At 45.4% G+C, this 26173-nt stretch overlaps 2 protein-coding genes across 2 annotated transcripts in view; both read left to right on the forward strand.

Moving 5' to 3' along the window:
- LOC135378592 (disintegrin and metalloproteinase domain-containing protein 10-like) overlaps positions 1-3928 on the forward strand; it is a 42265-nt gene extending 38337 nt beyond the window's left edge. The window contains exons 10-11 of the mRNA XM_064611653.1: positions 3153-3309; positions 3578-3928. Of these exons, the coding sequence (XP_064467723.1) occupies positions 3153-3309; positions 3578-3734 (314 nt within the window). The 3' untranslated portion in view covers positions 3735-3928. The remainder of the gene's footprint in view (positions 1-3152; positions 3310-3577) is intronic.
- A 20-nt stretch (positions 3929-3948) lies between these two features.
- LOC135379006 (uncharacterized) overlaps positions 3949-26173 on the forward strand; it is a 28658-nt gene continuing 6433 nt past the window's right edge. Inside the window, exons 1-4 of the mRNA XM_064612235.1 lie at positions 3949-3977; positions 4367-4560; positions 8820-9025; positions 10548-11703. Coding sequence (XP_064468305.1) covers positions 3949-3977; positions 4367-4560; positions 8820-9025; positions 10548-11703 — 1585 coding nt within the window. The remainder of the gene's footprint in view (positions 3978-4366; positions 4561-8819; positions 9026-10547; positions 11704-26173) is intronic.

Below are 26173 nucleotides of genomic sequence, written 5' to 3' on the forward strand. Positions count from 1 at the left end.
TTTTTTTTTCGGTTTTCGGTTCGCTCCGACACCCTGCAGACATCGATACATGCCATAGTAACACTGTTTAATTAATGGGAAAGACAATGCAATACACTTGCATCACAACGGGGTCGATCAGCACCCCAAGGCACAATACGATCAGCATTAACAGTTCCATGCGGCTGTGCATCATGTACCAAGCACCTACGCCCACAGCCAGAGTTCAAACTCCGAAGTACACCGCACTCTGCGTGTCTCGCCTCGCATTTTCCCCCTCTTATCAGCTCCATCACCAGCCATAAGGTCGTGCGTGTGCCGTCGCGCCTCCAGCGGGATGCATCCCCCCCCCCCACACACACACTCTTGCAGGATCTGTCCACCAAAGAGTCACACATCAGGAATATCAGGAAGATCCAAAATACCCTCATCCGCCGAGCAGCTGTGTCCGGAGGAACCTACCACCAGATGCGACTGATAGCAATGGATAACCAAGAGGGCGGGCTAGATATCTTTCGTGTCTAAGGGAACGGAAGCAGGATGGACGACTTGTTGCTGAACACGAGCAAGGTGGAGGTTACCAAGGCGGTGGGTTTCCTGGTGTGTTTCAAGAGTACCGCAGGCGGGACAGAGGTGGGACCTTTACTTTCGGGGTGTATACATGGGTGGGGGACTAGAGGGGTGGAAAATGTCACCTCGGCTGCCTACGTCGGCGAAGGTTCGAACGGGTAAACCCGGGAACCCCGCCCTGACCAGTAGTCTCCTCAAGGGATTGATGGCCAAGTCACGGTGGACTTGAGGAAGGGATGCTGGATCGGGATCCTCTTCCCACCTGCCGCTGTCCGAGATGCGTTGACGGAAGTCCTTCAGGTCTTGTACGTGGACAGGGCCAGTCTCCTCGTTGTCACCGCAACGTTCGAGACTGTAAGTGACCGGAGAGAGCTGCGCGCCGCAAGACATCCTGTCTCCTGCCAGGTCAAATTGCCATACGACACAACCTACAATGAGTCTTGCTGCCGCTACCGACCCGACATTGCAGATCATGGAAGTATTTGAGGAATATCTTACGTTGCTTCCTTGGGACTACTATCCGAAAGGGGCTATCACCAACCTCCTCCTCGTCCGCATGCGGAATATACCGAACCAGGAGACCCCCTTCTCAGCTCTCCCGCTCAGCTCTTAGCTCACTCCGCTCATAGGACGTATAGGAGTCCATAGGACTCGCTCAGCTGATAGGAGTCGTACCTCTCCTCAGGGTCTTCAGTATCAACCGGGTATGCAGTCTCCAGCCACCTTGACACACGCTGACAAAGGCCGTCGGCCCTCTGCGTTTCCAGGATGTCGTCCCTGCTTACAAGCTGGTCCCACTCGAGCTCCTACTCGGACCTAGACGGTCTCCACCACCGCCGCCACACGCTCCTGAGAAATTACGACGTCCTGAAGGGGTAACGGTGCTCGACATAGCGCGTCTCCCGGCTTGTTCGAGATTCCCTCAAGGTATTCCACCGAGAAGTGCTAACGCTGCACGTAAAACTCCAACCTGCGAGCCCTGGATTTTTCAACTGCTTTAGCCAGGACAGTGCCTGATGGTCAGTTTGAATACTGAACTTCGCACAATCCAAATACATGTCGATCTTATGTAGTGCGAGCATGATTGCCCGGCGCTCGTTTTTCGTCATGCTATAATTGCGCTCTAGAGGCGTCAGCGTACTGCTTGCAAACGCCACGAACTGGAGTTCACCGTCGTGCTCTTGTAACAAGACTACACCAAGGCCGTAATCGCTCGCATCTGTTTGGAGTACAAATGGGCGATGCAGCTCTGGGAGATACAAGCGAGTCATTTCCGCAATTGCTTTAGGGAGAGAGGTAAACGCCTGCTACTGCGCTTCACCCCACGACCATCGTGCTCCCTTCCGCAAAAGATCCCTGGGGTTCCGGGACCTCGTCCATCACTCGCTGAAAACGAGCCGGGGAATTACAGTCCCAAGGGTCTTTATCGTTTTCTTACACTGGCTTCTACAACGATAACGGGTGTTTCGACGCCTATGCGGGCGTCCTCGTCAGCTTGAGACACGCAGTAAAAACTGTTCATGAGAAAGGAAGACCTTTTAAACTCTTGTAGCATGTAGAGGCCTCTTGTGGCCGTTACAAGCATTCTATGAGTGTGCCATTACTCAAGGTATTTTCTAACTCCCCGTCTGTGTTCAGTGGGTAACCGCCACAAGGGGCCTCTACCGGAATGCTACAACGGTTTAGCACGGTTTCCTTTCTCATGAACACTTTTTATTACGTGTTGCAAGCTGATGAGGGCGCCCGCGTAGGCTTCGAAACGTCCCTTTTGCTATCGTTGAATTTTGTTGATGCCAGTGTAACAAAACGAAAAACATAATGTCTCCTGGCTTTTGGTCTAATTTGAAGCCTAAAGGGTAGCGGGACAAATTCAAACAACCCCCATGTCACCGGTTGAGCGAAGAGACGGGTCGGGCTCCACGTTGGACACCATTCTGTGGGATCCGCACCCACGAATCCCACGCAGGTGTAGGACACGATCCGTCTCTTCGCTCAACCGCACGTCGGAGGACCCAGACATGCCATACACTTACATCACAACGGGGTCCAGAAGCACCGTAAGGCACAACACGACCAGCATTAACAGTTCCAAGCGACTGCATCATCCTCCAGGCACGCACGCCCACAGCCAGAGTTCGCACTTCGAAGTACACCCACACTCTGCATGTCCCGTCTCGCATTTTCACCTTTTATCAGTTTCATCTCCCGCCACAAGCTCATGCGCGCACTGTCGCGCCCCCAGCGGATAGCATCCCCCACAAAGTACAAGAAGAGGTACTTTCATTGCGCAGGTAGTACTTTCGTCCAGCACTGTATATACGTATGTTGTGTATGCAAGCAGCAATACCACAGGGGGATGATTTATCTATTTATTTACCATGATAACAACAAATAAAGGCAAATAATTCTAAACTCTATCACCTAAATGTGCGTTCCCAATCAGTTCATCACACTTTAATAGTAAAAGGTGGCGAGCACAAGAAAGCAATAAGCTGACACGCAAACGCAGTCGGGGTGCGCTGCAATGGCTAAGCATGATCCACTCCATTACGCTCTGGAGGTTTTGTTGTCCATCACAAGTTGAATTTCTCGTTGCTTTTCAGCAAGCAAAGACGGTTTCTGTGGAAATAATATACGTGAGCAAAAAGAAGAATGCGACTGTGGCAATACCGACAGCGATTGTGACGACAAGTGCTGTTACGCGAATCACAACAAAGAACAAAAGATGGGATGCACGCTGCGTCCTAACGCTGTCTGTAGGTACGTGGGTTTGCGATCCACTTTGCCATTCCTTTTTCTATATAATTAGTTATTGGAAAATAGTGGTGGTGGCAGCAGTGATTCTGCATTCACACGCCGAAGCTCATAAATCCCAGGTCTTTTCCACAACGATAAGTCATGTGGCAGAACCCGCATATTGGGCACGTGAAGCAACTGTCATGAAGTGTAGGAGCTTTTTGGAGCAAAAGACTCTATGGTACGTATAGTAATGTCAAATATTTTACTTCCACTATTTCTGCCGATGCAGCCCAACTTCAGGAGCATGCTGCACAACAAACTGCAGGTTCCGGAGCCATAGCCACGTCTGTTCACCAGAAGACGAATGCAACTTCGCTTCAAAATGCGAATATCCTCCGTACCACTGCGCAATTTGTAGCCCACTATGTTTCAAAACCATCGGCTAATGCGTTCCCTTAAACGCACTTGGCAGAACTTAGTTTAACGCAGCGCCACAAGGTAAGCCAGGGAGCGTAGGAGTTAGCACGGGACTTTCTGTTAATATTCCGAGAATTCGTGATTAAGGTAATTCATATATCTGTCACCAACGGTCCGTCCTGTCCTGTCCAAGACCCTTGAATGCCGCTTAAACACTGGTCGAAGTCTGTTACCCACCCTATAATGCCCTCCTCTTCAACGAGTGCAATATCGTGAGTGATACGCAAAGAAAACGCGCGTCTAACTGTCCAGTCAACACGTTGCAGCCGTCCCACGTAGCAAGTGCTTTTATTTATTTATTTATCTATCAATTACAAAAAAAGAGACATGCGCAGCACAAGGTACCACTCGAATATAACAAATTAATCAGTGAACAAAAGAAAACAATACAATAAATGATCAGGAAAATACAAATATCACTGAGAATGAAGGAAGGACAGCCTATTTATATATATATCACTAGTCGTTGACGAAACGAAGGTCCCAAGGTAGGCATCCCCTATATGATGGTAGTGGTTGGCAGCAAACTTATTACTAACTTCCACGTTATTCCAAGCTTTTTTAAACTGCTTAGTGGGTGTGACCCTTAACTGAAAGACAGTGGGGCGTCGGTTCTGTGTCCACCTCGGGTGCCTAAGGTCAACCTTACGACGTGCAACAAGAACACACAGGTGTGCCTCAGTGGCACCTGTGAGAGCTCCATCTGCAAGAAATACGGCTACGATGACTGCCAACTTTTAGCGAGCGATGGCTACAACTCTGGTCAGATGTGCGAGATTCGCTGTCGGTCACCCGGTAAGTTGGATGCATTGCAGGAGAGGTGGAAGGGTGGTGAATCCCGAGCCACTTTTGCAGTCCAGGGATTTCGGGATCTTTCCAGACTAATCTCGGGATCCCTGGACGGAATTTCGAAATTGTTGTAAAACCGAAACAGCACGCGTGCACAGCCTTCGTGTAGTAACTTGAATGATTCTTGTGGGCGTTTGGTGTCTGTCTCCTCGGCATTCTGTCACTGCGTGCTAATCAAAACATTCGTTTTTAATATCCGCCACGTTTTATTCAAAAACTGATAAGGTGTGTTTTATGGTCTACTGAAATAAAAGGCTCGTTTTTTATTCGCAGTGGCCACGTATAGCCCCAACAGATTTATTTCATAGTGGCGCTGAATACGAAACAAGAACTTCAGAAAACTTTTTATTTCCAACGTTTTTCAGCGAGTACCAAAACTTTATTGATACGAGCAGTTCAGTGGGCACACTAAAGCGACCGTTAAGTGGCAACTAGACCTTGCTCATACCATCTTATATTTGCACTTTTTCTTGCACCATGTGCTGATTTTTGTTTGTTTTGTGAATTTTTGTATTTATATGTCGTATTGCTGTGTACCTTGTTTATTTATTATTGTAACGTTATTCGCTGCCCTGCCTAGGCGGAGGTTTGATCGGTACCTCTTTCCTAGGGAAATGCACAAAAAAAATACTCAATCGCTGAACACAAGGACACACAGTATGTTGGTTAGTATGAACCATGGTAAGGAACGCGACAGAGATACAAATACGTCAGTTTTAAAACTTGCCCAGCAACATGTGAATGTCTCCACCTGCTCCAGGAGAAGGCCGGTTTCCAAAAGCACTTGCTTTTCCCCCTTCTTTGCGCTGTTTTTCACGCGCGATCCCTATAATGGTCTGATGGCTTAGAGGTTAGGCGCGAAGGTGTCGTCAGAATCCAGGAAGCAATTATGAGGTCTCTCCGGGCTTTGTAGTTGTCGCTTGCGATTGAGAAAGTGTCCGCGACGGTGTTGACTCATCAGGATGCAAGAGAGCTGCCATAAGCTCTAGCCTGGGAAGTCTCCGACGCATCAGAGGGCCGACGCGCGGCTTAGCAGTGACGAAGGTGACACGGCAAGTGTACCTATTGCGAAGGTAAACAGCCGCGCCATACGCCTGTGGGATGGCATCGCAAAGGCATGCAGCGAGAAACTTGTGAAAAGAGCGTGCTTGTGCAGGTCGAGCAGACGTGGGACCGAAAAAGACACAAGTTCGGTGAGCTCCGAGCACCAGGTGTTCCATACGGTTGAGCTTTTAATCGATAGGGCAGCGCCGCCAGGACTTTTCCGGGGGGGGGGGGGGCGCTGGGCAGGGCAGAACGTTTGTGGTGGTGATGCGTCAACTGCGCCCGCATCTACATTGTCTTGGCTAAAAAACCCTACGTTTTTGGAAGCCAGTGTTCATAATCACGCTGCACTGTTCATGCTTGTTTTGGGCGTTTTTGAAAATTTAGTAGCGCGGTGACAAGGCAACAGCGGCAATGCTGTGCCAGATTCTATGGACTCCTCCCTGTTTACAAACAAAAAACGTCAGATGTTGCAAACGCCGCCAACTTTTTAGACTTGAACCATTATATCAAAAAATCAATAGGTCACAAGAAAGTCACGTTGAAATGTGGCTTCACATATTGCTCGCGCAGTGTTCTACCCCATACAGCGCAATGAGAAAATTGCTCTCCCGATGGAATCCGTCGTAAGTGTCATTCCCTTGCTCCTCTCAAGAGGCGCTAAAGAGTAAAAAGGTCTCGTCACGCTATGAAAGATGTCGTTGCCTTGATACGAACACAAAAGGAACAGGATTCATCCGTTGCATCGTTGGTTATTTATGGGCGAACGGAACCGCAATGTACTCCCTTTCCCTCTTCTCCTCCAGAAGCTCGATGACGAGGAGAGGCCTCGGATTGGTCTCCTCGAACGATCTCTCGCGATGATTTGACAACTGGTTAGCGAAGACCAATGAGAGCGGTCACCGCATTGTAGGCCTTATTAAGAGAGAGAGAGAGCGTAAATTGCAGGGTTCTTTCAGTCGTAAATCGAAGGATGCGATAGACCTTTCATTCACAGGAAGAGAAAGCTTTGCACTTCAGTTCCACTTTAACATGAAACAAGCTCAACATGCAGCTGGCATTTTGTCGGAAGAGGCGACCTAAAGGAGCGTCACACTGCTGGGTAGGAACACGCATGTTTACATGTTCAGCATTAGTCGCATCGGGTAGCTTTAGTGGTCTTATGGACTGTAGGGGACGAGACGCCTTTGTTGAAGGAGTCGAGTATTGATACCTAACACTAAACATTCATACTGCATTTCTGTTTGTCTGTATTCAACATATCTTTGAGGACAAGGGACATAGACGAAAACAAGTGAACACACATGGAAGGCTCAAAAACCAGCAACTAAATAATAATAATTGGGTGTTTACGTCGTGAGACATCTGAGATCATGAGCGACGCCACAGCGATCGGTCTCTGGATTGCTTTTGCCCACCTGAGGGTTCTTTAACGTGCGATGAAAGCTCACCACGCGGCTACCCGTATTTAACGTCCCTCGCGGAAGACGGCGTGTCTCAGCAACTTGTACTTTACCACCACGTTGCTGGCGTCCTCGGCCGGGTTCGAACCCGAGTTCTCGGGATCAGAAGGCGAACAGGCTACCGACTGAGCCACCGAGGCGGGAAAGCCAGCAACAATATGTATAAATCCCTCTGTGTGCATTAATGTTGAATTGCAATGGCAGATTCGGAGCGCTTCCGAAGCAAGTCTGTTCTATAGACCTCTCCCTGTTCGTAAACAAATGACGTCATTGTGTTCGACAGCGCCACCAAGAGGTGGAGGATTGGTAGAGGATTGGATTACGATGACGGTCATTCAGGTGCGGTCGTTCTTTTCTTTCAATAGAGGCAGCGAACAAGTGCCCATTCGTGGAACCCAGCCCTCCCCTTCCGACTTCTTTCGGTTTCAATTTGTATACCAGCGTCATGATGACGTTTCTCGGGTAGAGGTCCATTGGCAGATTGGGAACAGTGCCGAAGTCTTCCAGTGGGAGCTTTGGAGCGGCATTCCGCCAAAATAGGCAGATTCAAACGGAAGTCTCCGTGATATATCACTTGTCGCTCGCGCTTCCTGTTTGCTGTATCTGCTTTGCTAACATGACCGCTTCGCCGCGACTGGTATTTCGCGTCGGTCGTACGTTGACGACTATCTTTCTTGAAGAAAGCGATGAGTCAGGCGTTACCAGGGCAACGTTGGGAGATCAGGAGAACCTTCATGTTGCAAAACATGGTGTTGTAGTGGAACATGAGTACCCTCTTCTTCCTCCATCTCTGGCCGCCATACATCTAGAGAGGTTGGCCATGGCTAAACTCCAAGTTCGGTGCAAGTGTTCCAGTCGCAGTTTCGCATCACTTGCTCTAGACCAGCGTTTCCCAAACTTTTGGTGGTGACGGACGCCTGGAAGCGATGAGAACCAATTCACGGACCCCCACCCCATCCCCCCACTCCCAGCCCCACCACCACCAGTAGTAGTGTATTGCTACCATCGCTGCAAGAGGTCCGCAGGCTGCCAAATATAAAATGCGCTAAACAGAGGAACACTATCACTCAGTTCGAACTCGAAGCAAAACGATATGACGCACTGTATTTCCCATGCTAGCCACTGCATACCCTGCAACCTCGTCAGCTGCTGCGTGCTTTCGATACAGCTTCAGAAACGATTCCGGACTGGTTTCTTCTTCTTGTTTGTATGTGTATGACGCGGACAAACGTGCATTGCAGGACTTTTCTATCAGAAATTAGAAGCTAGCCGTTGAAGCATTCTTGTAGCAATTTTGGAAGTTCTGGGTGTTTGGAAATCGTGCAGCATGTACGAGCGCGTGTTTGTGGGGACGAAAATCCTCACTGAAATGTGAGAGACGGTCGCGGACCCCCACGGACACCCTCGCGGACCCCCAGGGGTCCGCGGACCACACTTTGGGAAACACTGCTCTAGACCAGATCAAGCCGCTCCATTGCTGAGTCTGCCACTTGCTCCGACTCTGCCATTGGAATTCAACATAAGATCGTCGTTGCTGGTTTGTGAGCCTTCTACGTGCGTTTACTTGTTTTCGTCTCTATCCGTTCTACTCAAGCTCAAGGATATGTTGCCTTCTTCGACCACACACCAGCTTGATTGCATCTTGCTACTCTGTTCAACCATTACTCTGTTCATTGTGTGCATGTGTGTGTCTTCTAGATTCCAACGGAGGTTGCGTGAATCCTTGTCATGTGCCGCAGCTGAGACCCGTGTGCGGTGTGCGAAAAGAACCGGGTTCGGCATGCAATAACAACAATGGATACTGCGATATCTTTCACAAGTGTCGTGGCATCAACGAGGAAGGCCCACTCTCCCGCCTGCATGGGCTGCTCTTCAACCAATCCGGGATCAGAATGTGGATCGAGGTCAGCTTATAAAAATGTTTGCCTATGTTTGCTGCGTTCTAAGCAGGTGGGTAACAGCAAAAATTATCACACATGTTTCAATGGCGGAGGTTCAAAACATATTATGGAAGCGCTTTGAAGGTGAGGTTTCTTGTTTATGCAGCTTTCGCTGTCTCCACGTTTGCAACGCCTTCGAAGAATAGTCATTTAATAGTGAGTTAAGCATTAACCATACCACACCATAACTAACCATAACCCAAACAACGCCACTTCATTTGTGTTGCTCCGACGCGACCACCATGCTAGGCAAAACGTGGCTAAAGCGTGGCTTTGATTCGCCGAAACGACGTCGGCCAACACCGAAAATGTTCGAATTTCATATATGATAATTAGTTGACCTGTGACGTGTAAGCTTTGATTTTCAAATCTGGAATCACGCTTGGACATCGCTGCATCCCATTTGCAACGATAGAAATTTTACAAGGAAACGCGGATAGGATGATCGCAGGAGAGCAAAGGAGTTGAACGGACGCACGGAGGAGGAGTAACGAGACCGATCTTGCCCGGCGCCGCTCGGAGAAACTATGGTCCCTAATTTCTCGAATCGTTTGTGGCTGCGCCGTGGCGCTCGCGTGCCGTGGGGGGCTAGACTCCGCTGCCCCTCACCTTGGCAATGCACTTTTCTACCCGTATTCACCAGGCGACTTAAATCATTGGTTTAGTGACGTCAGGTTTAAATCGATCACGTGATCTCTCCGGCTCTGAAGCGCTGTCCAAAGGGTTGACCACGACGCATGCGCATTATTCACATTGTCACGAGATGGTTGAGGGGAGGGAGAAAGTAGCAGACGATAGGACTCCGAAGAGGAAGGCTCTCGTTTGTTTGTTTTTTATTATGAGGCTGTTAACGGAAGAAAAGTTCAGGTGGCGCTGGTGCTGCTGCAGGTGGTTGCGGATCAGGGTGTTTGTAATCGGCGGTTGGGCCTGCCTTAGCATTTGTTAACGAAAAGCTATGCGACTTATGGTTGATATGGTCGCTAAAAAAGTGTACAGAGAGAGCGTATGCCATGTTATTTCAAAGGCAGCAGTACTTTTGTCGGTATTCGGTCGTCGATTGTGGTTGCGTATAATAACTTCATCCGCATCGACCATCGCTTGTTGATCGTCTGTTGTGCGACCTGTATGGTGAACTGCAACGATCAAGATAGCCTCTCGATTGCTAGGGCATTCCAGGTGTCTTTTATACGCGTTCGAGCTGATATCATGTTCGCAACGTGTGTGCAAGTGCTTGATCACTGTAGGCTATGTAAACAGAAAGCCTAGGCAGCACAAACCCTCGGGAAAAGAATGGGAACTCAATGGGGGCTTCGGCTCCTGAACGGGCGATAGTGCCCGACTGGTTCCCAGCGGTGTGGGGACTGAGGAGGTAGAACATAAGAGAAGATAAGGTAAGAGATAAGAGAAAGGTGATAGTGCCATAAACTCTGTATTTAATTGTCACAGAGAAGTCTCCATATCACGCCTAAAAAAGAATCCTGTACAGTTTTGCCAGCAACAAGAGCTAAAAAACGTTTTGAAGAGTATTTCGAACGCATCGAAAGACTTTTTGGATGTATTTTTTAGTGCCAAGACTCACAAGCCCGAGATGCCGTTTAGGGTAATACTATCAGAGAGGGGTACTTGGCAGAAAGCTCTTGGCTTGTTTCTCCAGGAGAAGCTAAAACTTCTTGATATCGAGGATCCTTTTCTTGTTAAAAACTCGGAAGGAGTTCTTGATTTTGCTCGCTCTCAGTCTGAGGGTAAGCTTTATGCCTTTTCTGTAGACATCAAAGATTTGTATTACTCCCTGCCCCATGACATGTTGATTTCTTGTGTTGAAGCTAACATTGACCGCTTTGGGATTGTCGCTTTTCAGAACACAGCTGGCTTATCTGCTTCAGGCTTTGTACAGCTTCTAATTATGTATCTTAAATCTACATACATTCACTGGGATGGGAAACCGTTTCTACAGAAGAAAGGAGTTTGTATCGGATCTTGCATAGCCCCAGTGCTCAGTGATCTCTTGTTGGCAGATGTAGATAAGTCCATGTCAAGTATTCTACATAGTGAGGGTGTCATAAAAACGTTCCGTTTTGTAGATGACTATCTGTTAGTCATCAGAGGGAATGTTACCAACCCTGAGTCCCAAGCACTGAACACCATATCCAAGGTTCAAACTTTCTTAAGCCCATTAGAGCTTACACATGAGTTGCCAGTTAACAGTTCTATCAAGTTTTTGGACATTACTCTCACCTTCAATCAAGACCATATGTGTTGGGCCTACTGCCCGCGAGCAAACAAACCACTCCTTCCTTACGAGTCTGCGCATTCAAAGTTAGTTAAAAGAGGGATTGTCAAGTACTGCCTACGTAATGTGTTGCAGAAGTCTTGCCCGCATCAAATGGCAGAGTGTCTTCAACGACAAACCGAAAGGTTGCATAGAGCAGGTTACCCAACGCATGTTGTGGTATCTGTAGCTGAAGCCTTGCTCAGGCAAATTCGAGCTCATGGCCCTAATCAACTGACGGCACCCGACCCCGACAGAGGGAGAGTAGTTGTCATTCCCTACCTGCATAACATCTCGCACCGCCTAAAAAAGATTGGTGAAAGGGCAGGAGCAAGGGCTGTCTTCTCGGCCCCAGAAAAGCTAAGTAAGCTCAGTAAGTTGAGTTGTCCCCAGGCTACGCACACATGCAGTACCAAGCACAGAAATCCCTTTGTTCCCTGTGATGAAGGAGTGGTGTATAAGTTACCACTCACTTGTGGAAAATGTTATATAGGCCAAACAGGGCGATGTATCAATGATCGCTTGCGCGAACACCGGAACCATGTAAACAACAAGAAAAAAGAAGGGTGGTTGGCTTATCATTGTAACACTCATGGATGTGAACCCATCTATCGAGATTGCCATATCATCGCAAGAAGCAAGACTAAACTAACAAGGGAAATAATAGAAGCAGAAAAGATAAATAACCATCAAGATGTATGCGTTAGCACACCTTCTGTATCTCTAACCGAAAAGGAACTGATCTTCCTCAGAACCGGTGTGCTCAGAACCGGTGCGCCCAGAATGTGACACGTGTGCTGTGAAGGGTTTATGCTTTCTTACTCCTTTTCTTCAATAAACTTAGTTGGAAGTTAGCGCCCGTCCTGTCTGTTTCTCCGTTCTTTGTCCGTGTAACTTGCGCTCTCAGTTCAGAAGATAAGGTAGCCCCCCGACGGTGCCCTGATCATTTCCTGCTATGGTCTCCTTTTGGTCATGTAAACAATAATATAGGATCGCTCCCCGATGCTGCTCTGATCACTTCACTATAATCCGTCGCATGACTGCGGTGCAGCAACGGATTTCTCTTCCCAGATTGTCAGGCGCCGAGTGATGCAATCACGTAACCGACAGTTTCAAATCTGGCCAATGATGTTCCTCTATCATTCAGCCGTGTTTGCACTGTCAGAGTGCCCGTCGCTCTTGCTGCGAGAAACGAATGTATCCGGCCGTGCTCCCGAAACTTTCGAGGAATTCCAACATTTTTAAGCGATTCATCGAGCGGTAAGTGCTATTTCTTTTTGTGGTATTCCTCGCATTGATAAACGTTACTCATAGATGCTTTTCAATATGAGTGACACCGTTCTAGAAGGCTTCTCTCGAAACATAGCAGCGCAGCACCGCATAGTTTCGATTTCTGTGATCCATTGTGGTTTATGCGCTGCTTTTAGGATAATGAACTCCGTTTTGGTGAAAATATGGTTCAGTAAAGTGTGGAATCGTATGTATTGTGTATTTGACATCAAACGAAATATAACCATTTCTCAGAACGACTGCGTGCTGCAGCTGTGCTTTCCATCTCCTGCGTGCGTACAAAACTGGAATGCTGGAAGACTTCAGCTCAAGGTTCGTTTTTGTAGTCATTCTAAATAAAAAGAAAAGGAAAAAGGAACCTCCGAAGTGAATAAATTATTCCGCTTTAATCCGTTTGCGTAGTGTGATCGACGCATGATGTGTCAATTTCTTTGAAACGGTGAGTGAATGAAAGTTATCCTGATCTTTCATTCAGAATCTCATGCTGGACCACTATCAGAGCGTGTTTAAAGAAATAATGCCTTGATGAAGGTATCACCGAAGTGCGCACCACCAGATGTCTGCCTCAGAGCCAGTGATGATGGTCAAGATTTTTCTAGCGGATCTTGTGATGTAATGCTGAAAACTGTATGTTTAGCTATTTGGTCTGTATTCAATAACGTGTGCAGCTTGTGGTGTGGTGTACTTTTCTCAGTGTTACCCTGACCTCAAGCTATCTTCCTCTTCCAGAATCCACCCCGCACTTCGGTTACAACACTATGAACCTATCGCGCTGTGATGCTTGCTTGAAAGGAACACAATCTGGTATGCTGTGTTGTTTTTCTTTTAAAAGGACTTCAGGTATCCATTATAAGAGGCTTTGAAGCAAGAAAGCCACAAGAAAGGCATCTTCTTGATATTATTAATATTTCTCCTAAAGACAAGGGTACGAGTCACACTACATGTGCCGTACTGCACTCTCAGAATAAAGGGTGGAGCAAATAGACCTTTTAGGAGGTAATAGTTGTCGCATATGTTGTGCCTAAAAGGTTGCAACGTTCTACCTGCTGCCTTACTCTCTGCCACGAATAATAGGGTTACCGCTTCTGATTCGGTGAGTGAGGGGGGTGTACACCTTTTTGTTGTAATTTGGATGGATGATAATTTCTTTTACCACCTTTTTACACCCCTTATCAGACGCTATGCTGGCTTAGGGGGTAACTAAGGAAGTTACCACCTACTCACACCTTTTTTCTTAGTTTGTGGTTCCCAAATTGTGTGTATGTTGCCCTCGTATTAGCAAAGATGCGCAAATATTTCTTCTGTTTTCTTAAAGAATGTATAGAACGATCATGACACATGTAGTACGGATTCTGAAGTTGTTCACGTGTTCCATGTTGTTGGGCGTAACTCGTTACGAGTAACTCGATACTGTAACTAGGCTACCCGGCTTAGCTATTTTTAGCAACTTTTTGCATAGCTCTTTGCTTTTGAGTTCCAGTAACTTCTTGAGGAGCTCGTTCCTTTCCCTGTTCGTCAAAGTAACTTGAAGAAAGTTCAAAGTTCCTTTTGTTCGATACTGATAAATTGATACTGATATTGATACTGATAGAGGGCATTGAGTAGCAGGGTTAAAACTTGGCACGGTTCTACGATATGTATGTAGGGGACAACTCGTAAGGCATAAACTTGCTTTGTGCTCCTTTTTCATGTGCCTTATTACGAGATCGAAACCATCAAATCCCACCCTAAAGAAGCCCATAAATGTAGGCTTCTTCTGTCGTAGCAGATATTGATATCATTTTTGTATATCAAGACTATTTTGAAGCGTCTTGAGTCGCCCATTGTGACAGCAAGGTCTGAATTAACCATATAGACAGGTGAATAACTGAAAAGTATATATATTGAGTAGAAAACAACTTGAAAGTAACCTGTTACATTTCCAAAGTAGCTTAGGAACTTCACGTCAATTTTCATTACGTTTTATTACGTGTAACTGCGTTTGAAATTTAGTTACGGGCCGGTTTCACGTCAGTTCAGTCAGGGAGGTCCCATCGACCTCCAGGTTCTTCAGTATTTTTTTATATTTATAAGCTCATCGTATATTATGATCAACATTTTTGCCGAATAGCTTTCGTGCAAAAAAAAATCGAGAAAATCCGGCCCTGAATTTGGAACTTTCAGTTTTTCCGTGTTTGCACGCGTATACCTCCCGAGTGTTAAGAGATATTGTTGTGAAATTTTTTGATACTGCTTTGTTATGCCTACAGGCCAGCTGTCAGAGAGCAAATTTTAGCGCGCAGGTGCAACGCTGTGTGCTATAAAGAATGGCGAACATGCCCTCTCGCGCACTTTTGTCCTACTTTCGACGCCTGATATCTCTGGCTATAGATGTCCCTGATCCCAATACTTGGTATCAGCTCACTGAGCTTTTAATGCTTTTCCATCTGATATATCTATCCTGCATATACTTCTTAGCAACATGTACTGAAATAGGCAAATGTTTAGGCATATTTCGAAATAAACATGGATTTTGCCCGTGTATTTCTCAAAAAGGTCCCACTTGATTTCATATATATATTCTGGTAGGATATGGCTCGATGTTAGGCATTTCATCTAACTTCTCCAAAGGCGTATACTGCTGATGAGCGCGTTAAAACGCGGCCCCACTGCGTACGAACGTGTCGGAGATATCTACAGCCAGAGCAAGAAGCCTCGAAGCTTGAACAAAACTGCGTGACAGAGCATGTTCGCCGCTTTTTATACGATACAGTGTTGCACCTGTGCGCCTAAATTTGCGCTCGGAGTGCTGGCAGGTAGGTATACTAAAGCACAAAACAATTGCACTCCGATACCCTTTAGAACTCAGGATGTATACACGTGCAAACACGGCAAAATTGCAACGATCGAATTCAGGGCTGGATTTCTTGATTTTTTGCACGGAAAGTATTCGAATGTTTAATTTTACCAATGTTGATCGTCGTCTGCGATGAGCGTATATATAAAATATCCATGGGGCCTCCCTGTCTGAGCTAACGTGGAACCGGCCTACTATTATGTTCTGGCTAACCTTTTCAGTGAGTTCCATCTTTCAACAGTCTAACTTAAATGGCAACTAGTTCCAACTTCTATCTCTGTTCCATATAGCCCGTGTTAAGTGAATATTTGTGAAGTAAATAGTACATATGCGGGACTGGTGGTTATATACTTTCAATGTAACACTCTTTTTTTTTTTCATTGCTGGTGAAGGGATGCATTAAAGAACCCATGTATCTTGTGACTATGACGCAATAAAGAGTTTTCTACAATGACATATTGATTTTGTTTTTAAAAATCGCGCAAATTAACTCTTGTTTGGGGGGTAGGAGGTACCCGTAAGTGTACATCGGCTGCACCTCGGGAAATCGTTGGGGTACGATACAGGCTGCCGATAACGGACCATTAACGTCCCCATGTTGCAAAACGTATGCCGGACCACGGCCCCTCGATCGCTCTCTCTGCTTCGCTTGGTACCAGCGGAGCAGAGAGGAGCGATCCAGAGGCCGTGGCCGGACCATGGTCGGGAGCCGACCCGGTCGGGTCGGTCGCGGCCGGCGCACCGAAGTTGAGTTGTCGAGTGTGCCTGGGAGAACATTGATGCTAAGGGTGGCCTTATCCTCCCACAAGGATTATTTTTACGGTGTTATACCTTTAAAAAATCGATGTGGTACTTTCAACGTGTCACAAATCTGGAACGAGAGCATCTCTTTGCTGGATTTGTTTCTGCGGAGCGCGACTCATACGAAAAACATACTCAGGGTGCTGTCTTGTTTACGTCCTCGTCTTGTGTGTGTGCGTGTGTGTGCGGCTTTTTTTTTTTTTGTTTAACGCCGTTTTCGTCATGTTGCCCAGGGCGTCCTTGCGTGTGAGCGTGGAAGTTGCCAGTGTCGTAAACCCCTGTCAGTGCGGTGCTGTGCTTACCTCTGACCTCTTTGATTTCTGTGTTTCAGCATCTAAGATTATTGTACAAAATGATTACACACTAAATTGATTGTTCTGTTCATCCAACAAAGATTCATCATTACGATGTGATTGTGTCTTGCTCAGATGAAATGTTACAAGATGGGAACACACCTAACGTAAAAATTTGTCATTAGTTATTAAGCGTACTTGTCATCCGATATTATGCACTTGACATCAGAGACGTCATAACTGCTAAAATAAACGTCCACAGTTTAATGTCATTACACTACATCCGAGCCATTCAGAATTTGCAGCTTATTAAGACCGTGTACACAAAATATAGATGTTAAAATGAACCAAATATCTAATAAAGGTCTTATATCGTTTCAATAGTTGTGTTTCAATGGTGGAGCAAACAGGAATGGCCCAAAGAGAACACACACAACAACAGCTGCAACATCAGCTACAAAAAAACCTATGCTGCTATTTTGTTCAATAATTGCAGTGTGCTTATTTGTTCAAAGCTGTATATTATTGAAGAAACACTTTTACACACTTGGTTGGGGACTTATCCATGCTCATTCATTATAAGCTTCTCTCTTGACTTCATACTGGCATTGTAAACAATTTCACTAGCATTATCATCGCACCGTTACATGCCAACCACCACCAATGCCACCACCAATGCACATCATACGCTAAAAAAGCGTACTATGAGGGCGGTGTAGTTGGTACGAATTATGGTGTGTAAACAGCAAAAAGACGCGGACAGAAGAACGACAACATGGATGACTGCACCATGCACTACGCTCTGTGAAACCGTTTGTAGGCCTTCTGTGTCCGTGTCTCTCGGTCTTCTTCATAAGTCACTCCTTATTCGTGTCTTTATTCATAATTTAAAAACCCGAGACCAGGGGACAAAAAACGACAACACAGGCAAGCTCTCAAACATGTTTTTAATTTTATTTTATTTCTTGTTCAGAAAGAATTTGCATAGTGATGCAGTTACAGCTCTCCACTCTGACACACATCACTCAACTCTAAAATGACGTAAGAGGCCTGTGTGATGCCATGAGAAGGATAATCACCGCTGTACAATTGTGTAAACTTGTTCAGTGAATTTTTATTTCAGCAGCTCTTCACCACTCTCTTGACTTTTTGTTTTAGTTTTCCAGTCATGCAATAGTTCTTGGACTATTTCCGGTTTTCCGTGCTTTACTGAATTGCAGATATCGTGAAATACAGACGATAATTCAAGCAACTCAGCAACTGGGCATTCGAGGCTTACATGCTTGTATCGTCCATGTTTGTGGCCTGCCTCGACTAATTTTCATTGTTTACACCATCGATCAAGCTCTGAAAAGTTCTTGCACAGGCTGCATTTCTGCACTGTGTGGTTATGCAGTTTGACTGTACAACTTTGTACTGAGAGATCGTGCTATTTTTTGAGAAACAATGCAGCAGAATATCACAGCAAGGCACACCTAGAGGTGCTCATTCAAGATGAAATATCTGTGGTACACTAAGCAGCGGCGCTGATCATTGTCTGCTCGCTTTCTGTATTGATCTATAGCACACAGTAAGAGGAAGTCCGCAATGAACAAATGGATGCAACTCAAATAAGCTCATACAAAGGAAAGAATGCAACTTCAGGTGCATCTTCGCTACATGTGCTGTATTATTTTTATTAAAATTTAGATTATTATATATCTTTCTTCTACAATTTCAGTTATTTTTTTTGCCACTTTGGTAATTGTCACTTTGCAGAAGCCGACATATTCATCCAGTTGTGTCAGCAGAAATCTATGCAACTGGACAGTTTAATGTAGTGAGCATGGTGTAGTGCACCATCAGGGACAAAGTCTGTGAGCAGGTGTATGGGACACAGTGCTGAATATGTAGTAAAATAAAATAGATGCCACTGCATGACTAACCACCTAACCTCAGTAACGAGTAATGAACATGCACTGTCTTCAGGCAACCTCTGGAAATTAATACATGATGTATGGGGAGATGGTTTGCAACATACCAGCACCCAAAGCAACAGTTTCACAGATTCTGGGCAAATGCGTTACGTTGGCACACAAGAACCGCATGTAATTATTCGTTCCACTTTAGTGCAATTTATGCACCTGTAAGTGCAATAGAAAATGTGCGAGGAGAGGTGGGTTCTAAAAAGAGACAGAAGTAGTCTGAATTTCCCGTTAAAAAGAAATGAAAAATTCCACACACACAACCACAAGATTTCTGAACCTACAGTGAAACTAACTCCAGCACCACAACCACAACTCTCCGCAACATCGCTGAGTCACCCCGAGAAAACGCTGACGCAAGCACCGTAATAGATATATCACGCTCACTAACCAGCGACGAACTACAAGTCCTCTCTAGGGGGTTAACATTCTGCCCTACACTCAATTCTGTTAACGAATACGAAATCCACAGAGACATATCAGACTTTGCGAGACGGCTACGCCTTAGAGAATTCTTCGCTCATACAACACAAGAAAACAACAACGACCTCCGACTACCATCAACCTGGACACCAAATCACGGCCGAGAACCCGCATTAGACCTGTACATTAAACAAGTAAGGAACGACATCCTTCGCGGTATTTCCCAAAGCTCGCGTGGTCACAACCTCACTAAAACACAGCGTGACATCATCAAAGCGCTAGCTGACAGAGATGATATCATTATCAAGCCCGCAGATAAGGGTGGGAGTATCGTCATCTGGCCCACAGATAAATATGTTTCTGAAGCTCAGAGGCAACTCAACAATACGCAACACTACCTCAAACTGGACCATGACCCAACAAAGGAGTACACGGCGCTAATAACCCATACCATACAGGACCTCCACGAACGAAAGCTCATCACACGTGATGACCTCAGATATCTCACCCCATCAAACACAGGCGCAGGTCGTTTCTATTTACTGCCCAAAATCCACAAGGTACACGCCAACGAGCTCTATACGGCTGACATCCCCGGTACGCCAATTGTATCTAATAAGAACACACCAACAGAAAGACTCTCGAAATTCCTGGACCACTATTTAAACCATATTCCGACAACACTGCCATCGCATGTACAAGACACACCCCACCTCCTCAGAATAATCAGAGATATAAACAACACTCGTACATTAGGGACACAATACTAGCCACGCTTGATGTGACATCACTGTATACTAACATCCCACACAACGACGGAATCACAGCCCTCTGCAATACCCTTTCTACAACAAACACCAGAAAAGACACGGAAACCATACTCGCTCTAATGGACTTGGTCCTTAAACTGAACTACTTCGAGTTCAATGGCGAACACTACCTACAAGTACACGGTACAAGTATGGGCACACCTGTTGCACCCACATACGCAAATATCTTCATGGGGTTCTTAGAAAACAAAGTTCTCAGCGCCCTCTCATTGAAACCCACGGTGTACCTTCGATACATCGATGATATACTGATAATATGGGAACACGGGGAACATGAATTTCAAAAGTTCATAGATCTACTGAACACCGCGCATAGCAACATAAAGTTCACATCACAACAGTCAACTCACTTAATTAACTTCCTCGACACCACAATATCACTAGACAACGGCAACCTCATCACAACCCTGTACAAAAAGCCAACTGACAAACAACAATACCTTCACTTCAAGAGTCACCACCCGCGTCACTGTAAGGTTGGAATTCCTAATGGGCAGAGTGTAAGACTACGCAGAATTTGTTCAAACGACACAGATTACGCTGAGAAGCTTGACGAACTCTGCAGTACACTTGCCCAAAGGGACTATCCAGACTCCCTCCTAACCGAATTCCGTCGCAAGGCACTTACACTCGATCGAGACGAGGTTCTGGAAAACCGAAAAAATCCTGACGCGTGCCAAATAAGCTTCATCACAAGATATTCCAACGCACTTCCAAACATCAAAGCCATTCTACAGAAGCACGAGCCCCTCCTCCAAAGCAGTGACCGACATAGCAATATATTCACAAATCCTATACAGGTGACATACCGACGTGCAAAAAACCTGGCAGACTCCTTGGTCAATGCCAAAATCAGCAAAACAAGCACCCCGTACACGGGAACACGACCCTGCAACCTCCCGCGCTGCAAAACATGCAAGCACGTTCAACACGCTAACCCCATCAAAAGCACTGCGAGCAATTACACCCACCCCGTTAACCACGCATTCGCATGCACAAGCTCCAATGTCATATACTGCATTGAATGCGGCGACTGCTCTATGCAATACATTGGTGAAACCGGCCAACAAATGAACAACCGCCTTACCGGACACAGAACCGACACGTCCAACAAACTCCCCAAAGCAGTCGCCGAACACTTTAACGTTCCTGGTCACAATTTTGACAACATTAAACTATATATTCTAGAAACCGGGTTTAGATCCACACGTGACAGACGTGTTAGGGAGTCTAATCTCATATACAAGTTCAACGCTCTTCACCCGTCCTGTATCAACAAATCACAAGGCACCCTAGAAACACTTCACAAATAAAATATGCTTTTCCCTTCTACCTCCATTATCATCTGCTATGTTATGCATGGCCACTGCTTTCTACTTTCTTTATTGCATGCCACAACTTTGCATTACAAATATTAAAAAAAAAAAAAAAACCTTTGCTGGTTCTGGAATTTTCCCCACGTAACCACTAACCTCCTTATCTTTCGCTATGCTTGCCAATTCTTGCCTGTTGTCCCGTTTCGTCCACGTGTTCGTGAACCTTCGATTTTTCTGTAACCGGTCTGTAGCCTAGATCACTACGTTCACATAATCCCCTCCACACTCTAACAAAGCAGCCATTCACTCCGGCCGTAAAAACCCGTACGGAACCTTTCTTCCCTCCGGGCTGTTGACCCACAATTCGCATGAACCTTTAAACACGTCACACCTAACCCTTTAAATACCATGCCAATGATGAGGACGGTGCCCAGAAGAAGAACAGTCTCTGTTCGAAATATCGGCGGCTTCTGTCCTGAGGCAACTCCCTTCCTACATTCTACCGGTTCGCTGTATTTCTACCCATCTATCTTACACAGAAATGTTTTTCGTGTGTTTCATCAGGGTTAGTTTTGTTGGGGATAGCACGGTATGTCACAAGCCTAAGCTAATTCCAGCCACATATTTGTATAGCAAAACATTTTCTTCACATATGGCATTGAAGAACTGCTTACCTGAAGCAAAATAAATAACAAGGTGTGACACATACACAATCACACGTCACAGGCATTTGGTGCCAGTAACACAGTGAAAGCAGTGTTCACGAGATGCCACATATTCTCCTGGGGATGAGTAGGAGGGAGGAAGGAGCTTTCCCGCAATTAATGTGTGTCATGGTGTCTCGTATTGCAACAGCATTCAGGCACTGTTTCGAAAGACAGATCCATAGATGTTAGAATCATTTGTCATGACTCTGATGACACACTCTTAGTTACGTCAGAACTTTGTTACCGTTGTATGCCCATATTCTGTTCATCTTCCATTCACTGCTTTAGTGGTGGGGTGCGAGTCAAGGCAAAGAAGAGCTAGTGTGAAATGAGAGTACCCGTTCTCCGTAGGAAATGTACAGGACATGTCATATAGGAAAAACCGTGGACACTTAGCAGGCACCTGAGCTGGTGTAAGGAGAACAAGTTGTAAACATAATTGAAAGTACAGTGCAGTACGGCACATATGCATATTAGAAGTGGAGATTGGTTTGGTTCACTACTTTGGAACTTCAAATTGGAATGGCTATTCAAAACATGTTGAAAACAGGCACAACACGATCTGCGATAAATAGAAGCATGATTGACATGTGGATGCGGGAGTATATTACAAATCATGTGACATGATTCCATAGAGGTGTGTTTTTCCATTGTTAAGATTTACCTGTACAGGATATGAGGCTACACAACAAGAGTGCACAGATCACACCAGTGTAAAGCTGCAGTGTCGTCGAGCAATTTTTAAGTCTTGCTCACAAAAATGACGCAGAACAGCATTCATACATTTTTGCTTGAAAGAAAAGCCTTGAGCTTCAGGAGACACAAAAGGGACACTGTTTTTCGTTTTTGTTTAGTGCTATATTCACGCTCAATACCTGAGCACATGGATAAATTCTGTGGCCATATGTCAGCTATCAACAACATAAAAGGAGAGCTAGTGTATTATGGGTGCGTGTTTACCCTGCTTTACAGCTATAGTCTATATCCACACTGAACACATGCGTACAGAAATTAACTATGCGGTCATATGGCAGCTGTCAATAACGTAAAAGAACGATAGGTACTGTTAACATGGGTTCATGCTCTTCCTCGTGCTTGTGTGCTCAGTGTAGACATAAACGGCTGCACTTGCAGGACAAATCTACCCATGTTAACGCAAGCTAACTTTCTCTTAAGTAGTTGACAACAGTCTGGCCATGTAGAATTTATCCATGCGCTCATGCTACAGTTATGGCAGAAACACATTTCCATTAAAATAATATTATACTACGATTACCATTATACCATTACGCTACTACTATAATTGTCAATGCCATCTATTGATGAGTCTCTAGCCTACGTTTTGTTATATTCATCTGGAAGGTGCCATATGCAGTAATTGCCGTTGATCGAATTTTTAACTTTATGTGCCGTGCAACGGGAGCAAGGGAGCTCCAAATTTCTGTACACACTGCCTTTTATTCCTGTGCGATTCAGCTCTATTGCAACACGACGCCTCATATATATTAGTGGAGTCAGTATGTGGAATGTAACAAGGATTTTTGTCCCTTGTGCGCCGTTGCTCACTTATGCTGACCTTGGTAACTAATCGAGCAGGGTATCGAGAGTGCATGTCTCTATGAAAAAAGTCATCATTGTGGAACTACGTAATCGCCTTTATTGTCTGAACATAAACAAAAAGCTCACAAATACAAGGTTGTTGTGGTGAATGGGTACATAACAGATAATTTTTGAGAAATGATCTCAACAATATCTGTGCTTATACAATGCACAAAGGCTGTCAGTGATTGGTCATGGTTATGTACTTGCAATAGTTAAGCTCCAAAAATAATGATGCTTCCAAAAGGTTTGCAGCCTTCTTTAGCACATTGCTATGTAGTGTCTTTTGCCAGGCAGCCCTACAGAAGCAGATCTACTGTTACCAGACGATAAATTAAAATAGAAGTGAGCAGCTGCCTTTTTGAATGTTTTCTAATGTAGCAGTAATAAGACGATACCTGCAGAACTGTTTTTCATTGGTCTCTCCTGCTGTGGCATGCAAAAACACGTAAAGCGCACATCTCAGTTTCATCTATGCTTGTATGTGAATCCAGGGAAAATGGGGACCTGGTTCGATTTTGCTCCGGTATTTTCATAATTTGGGAACGCAAAACCTCCTCAAATTTTATGTTCAGTGCAGTGCAACAACATGCAATATCTCCATGCCTCGATAGTATCCACACAACAGCCGCAAGACGCTAAAGCACTTTATTACCAGTCCTATTGCACGGTTAAATGTCTCTGGAGGGTAGACACGCTGCGAAGAGATGTTAGATACTGGGATGGCTGATAAACATGCCAGTGGATAACGCCCCTCAATTTCTCCATCGGGGCTCTCAACAGCCATCTAGCATGTTATTGCTCTTACTGTACAATGACGGGGGTGCTTTCAGTGTGAGTAGTAATAGGTGGGGCCCAGTACGGACCCTAGGAGCCCGGTTCGAACCCTCACAGCGTCTGGGCCGACTTCGCTCCACATATTTTTTGCCGCGCGTGGGGGGCTGCGCGAGGGTGGAGGCGAGGTGGAGGGTGGAGGGGTGGAGGGCGGGCGGCGCGTGTGCGGAGGGTTGTCCGCGCGCTTACCGGCTGGGGGAAGGCTGCGTGTGCGCTTACCCTCGCACATTTTTCAGCCTGGGCCGACTTCGCTCGTGTATTTTTTCCCGCGCCCAGCGGACGGCGCTCGGGTGGAGGGTTGTCCGTGCGCTTATCGGTGGGGGGAGGGATGCGTGCGCGCTTACCCTCGCACATTTTTCAGCCTGGGCCGACTTCTTCTGTCATTCTTCAGCGTGGGCCGACCTCAATCGCAATTTTTATTCTGCTACAACAGGTGTGCAGTATGCGGTTTACATGCAAATATAGACATGCAAAGGATAGCCATACACAAAAATACAAGTTGAAATATATTTATTAATGCCAATAGCGCTGGAAACTGTAATGCCAATGGTTGTGCCAATTATGATGCCAATTGTGATGCCAATCAGGTGAAGGACAAAAACCCATCCGAAAAACCTTCACAACCTGAAACACAAGAAATAAAACACAAGACAGTACATGTGAAGAATTCGTCCTTAGTCCTTAGATTCGTAACTTTTAGACATAGAGAATTCACATTATGTTATAGTGTATATAGAAAATATCAATCCATTCGATTAAATTCTCTGTCATTATGAAAGAGTGCTCGTCAAATTGAGCAAGTTAAAGCTTGCGTATTGCGAAATTACACATGCTACAACACTGATCGTAAATCGCAGCACCTGTTCAGATTTTAATTCAATTCTTACTGATGTGTGGTAGTCACCACTTCTCCCGAAGAATGAATCGATAAATTTTAGCATTTAAGCCACAATCAAATATCTTGTATAGTATGCGTGGCTATATGCACAACTTTTTAATCTGTATCTTTAAAAAAATGCAAGAAATGACGTGCAGTTTTAACTTAGAAAATGAAGAAGAAAATGATCTTTGGTGTGGAGTTTGCATTTTGCAACGTTATGACTTATAAGACTAACTTATCAAATTAAAGTATGGCCCTTCCATTTGTAGCGCCCGGACGCTATGACACTAAAATAATGTGATAGTTTTTCTGTATGGCTACGGGAAATCTCGAGTATATTTTGTGAATTGGATCTACGTTTACGTGTGACCTGCGCTGATCTGCTTATTATAATTAATATATCTATAATCTAATAACATATCTTCAATTGTGTTTATGCATAACGCTCATCGTCATTGTATATTGGTTAAGCATTTCTGATGGCGGTTGTGTGATCCGCTTCTCAGAAAATCTGATTGCCACTTGGAAATTATTTCATATACGTTTGTGTGCCGTGTGTTACGAAGACTACGCGACTAGAAATGTAGACTTCGCCTGCACATCATGCTTGTAAAATCCTCCATTTGCATCCCGGCATTTGATAATAGATTCACTTTTCGCGAAGGCTTCGTATAATCTCGCAGGCACTGAACCCGAATGCAATTGTAAAAGTTGATGACACTGTGTCGCGAACGCTCTGACTTATCCCGCCGCAATCAGTTATCTTGCCTTATTTCCCGTTTTGCCCTATTTTGGACGGCTCATTTTTTCTACTCAGTCATACAAACGGACAACTGTGTTGACGAAAATATTTATTCCGCACTCCATTCCGCAAAGACGCCTGCTTGTCAAAGATGCCTTTTCTTCTTCTTTTACTACGTCTGGGCTAGTGCAACTGCTTCAGAAATATATGTGCACTGTGGAATTTAATTCATGAAATATGATAAGTTTTCACAAAAGCCATCCATGCAATTTCTGAAATCGTCTATTGTTCACTCGATTGACGATGGGAATGCCTCATACCTCTGAGT

Source organism: Ornithodoros turicata, chromosome 1, assembly GCF_037126465.1.
Source record: "Ornithodoros turicata isolate Travis chromosome 1, ASM3712646v1, whole genome shotgun sequence".
Classification (NCBI taxonomy): domain Eukaryota; kingdom Metazoa; phylum Arthropoda; class Arachnida; order Ixodida; family Argasidae; genus Ornithodoros; species Ornithodoros turicata.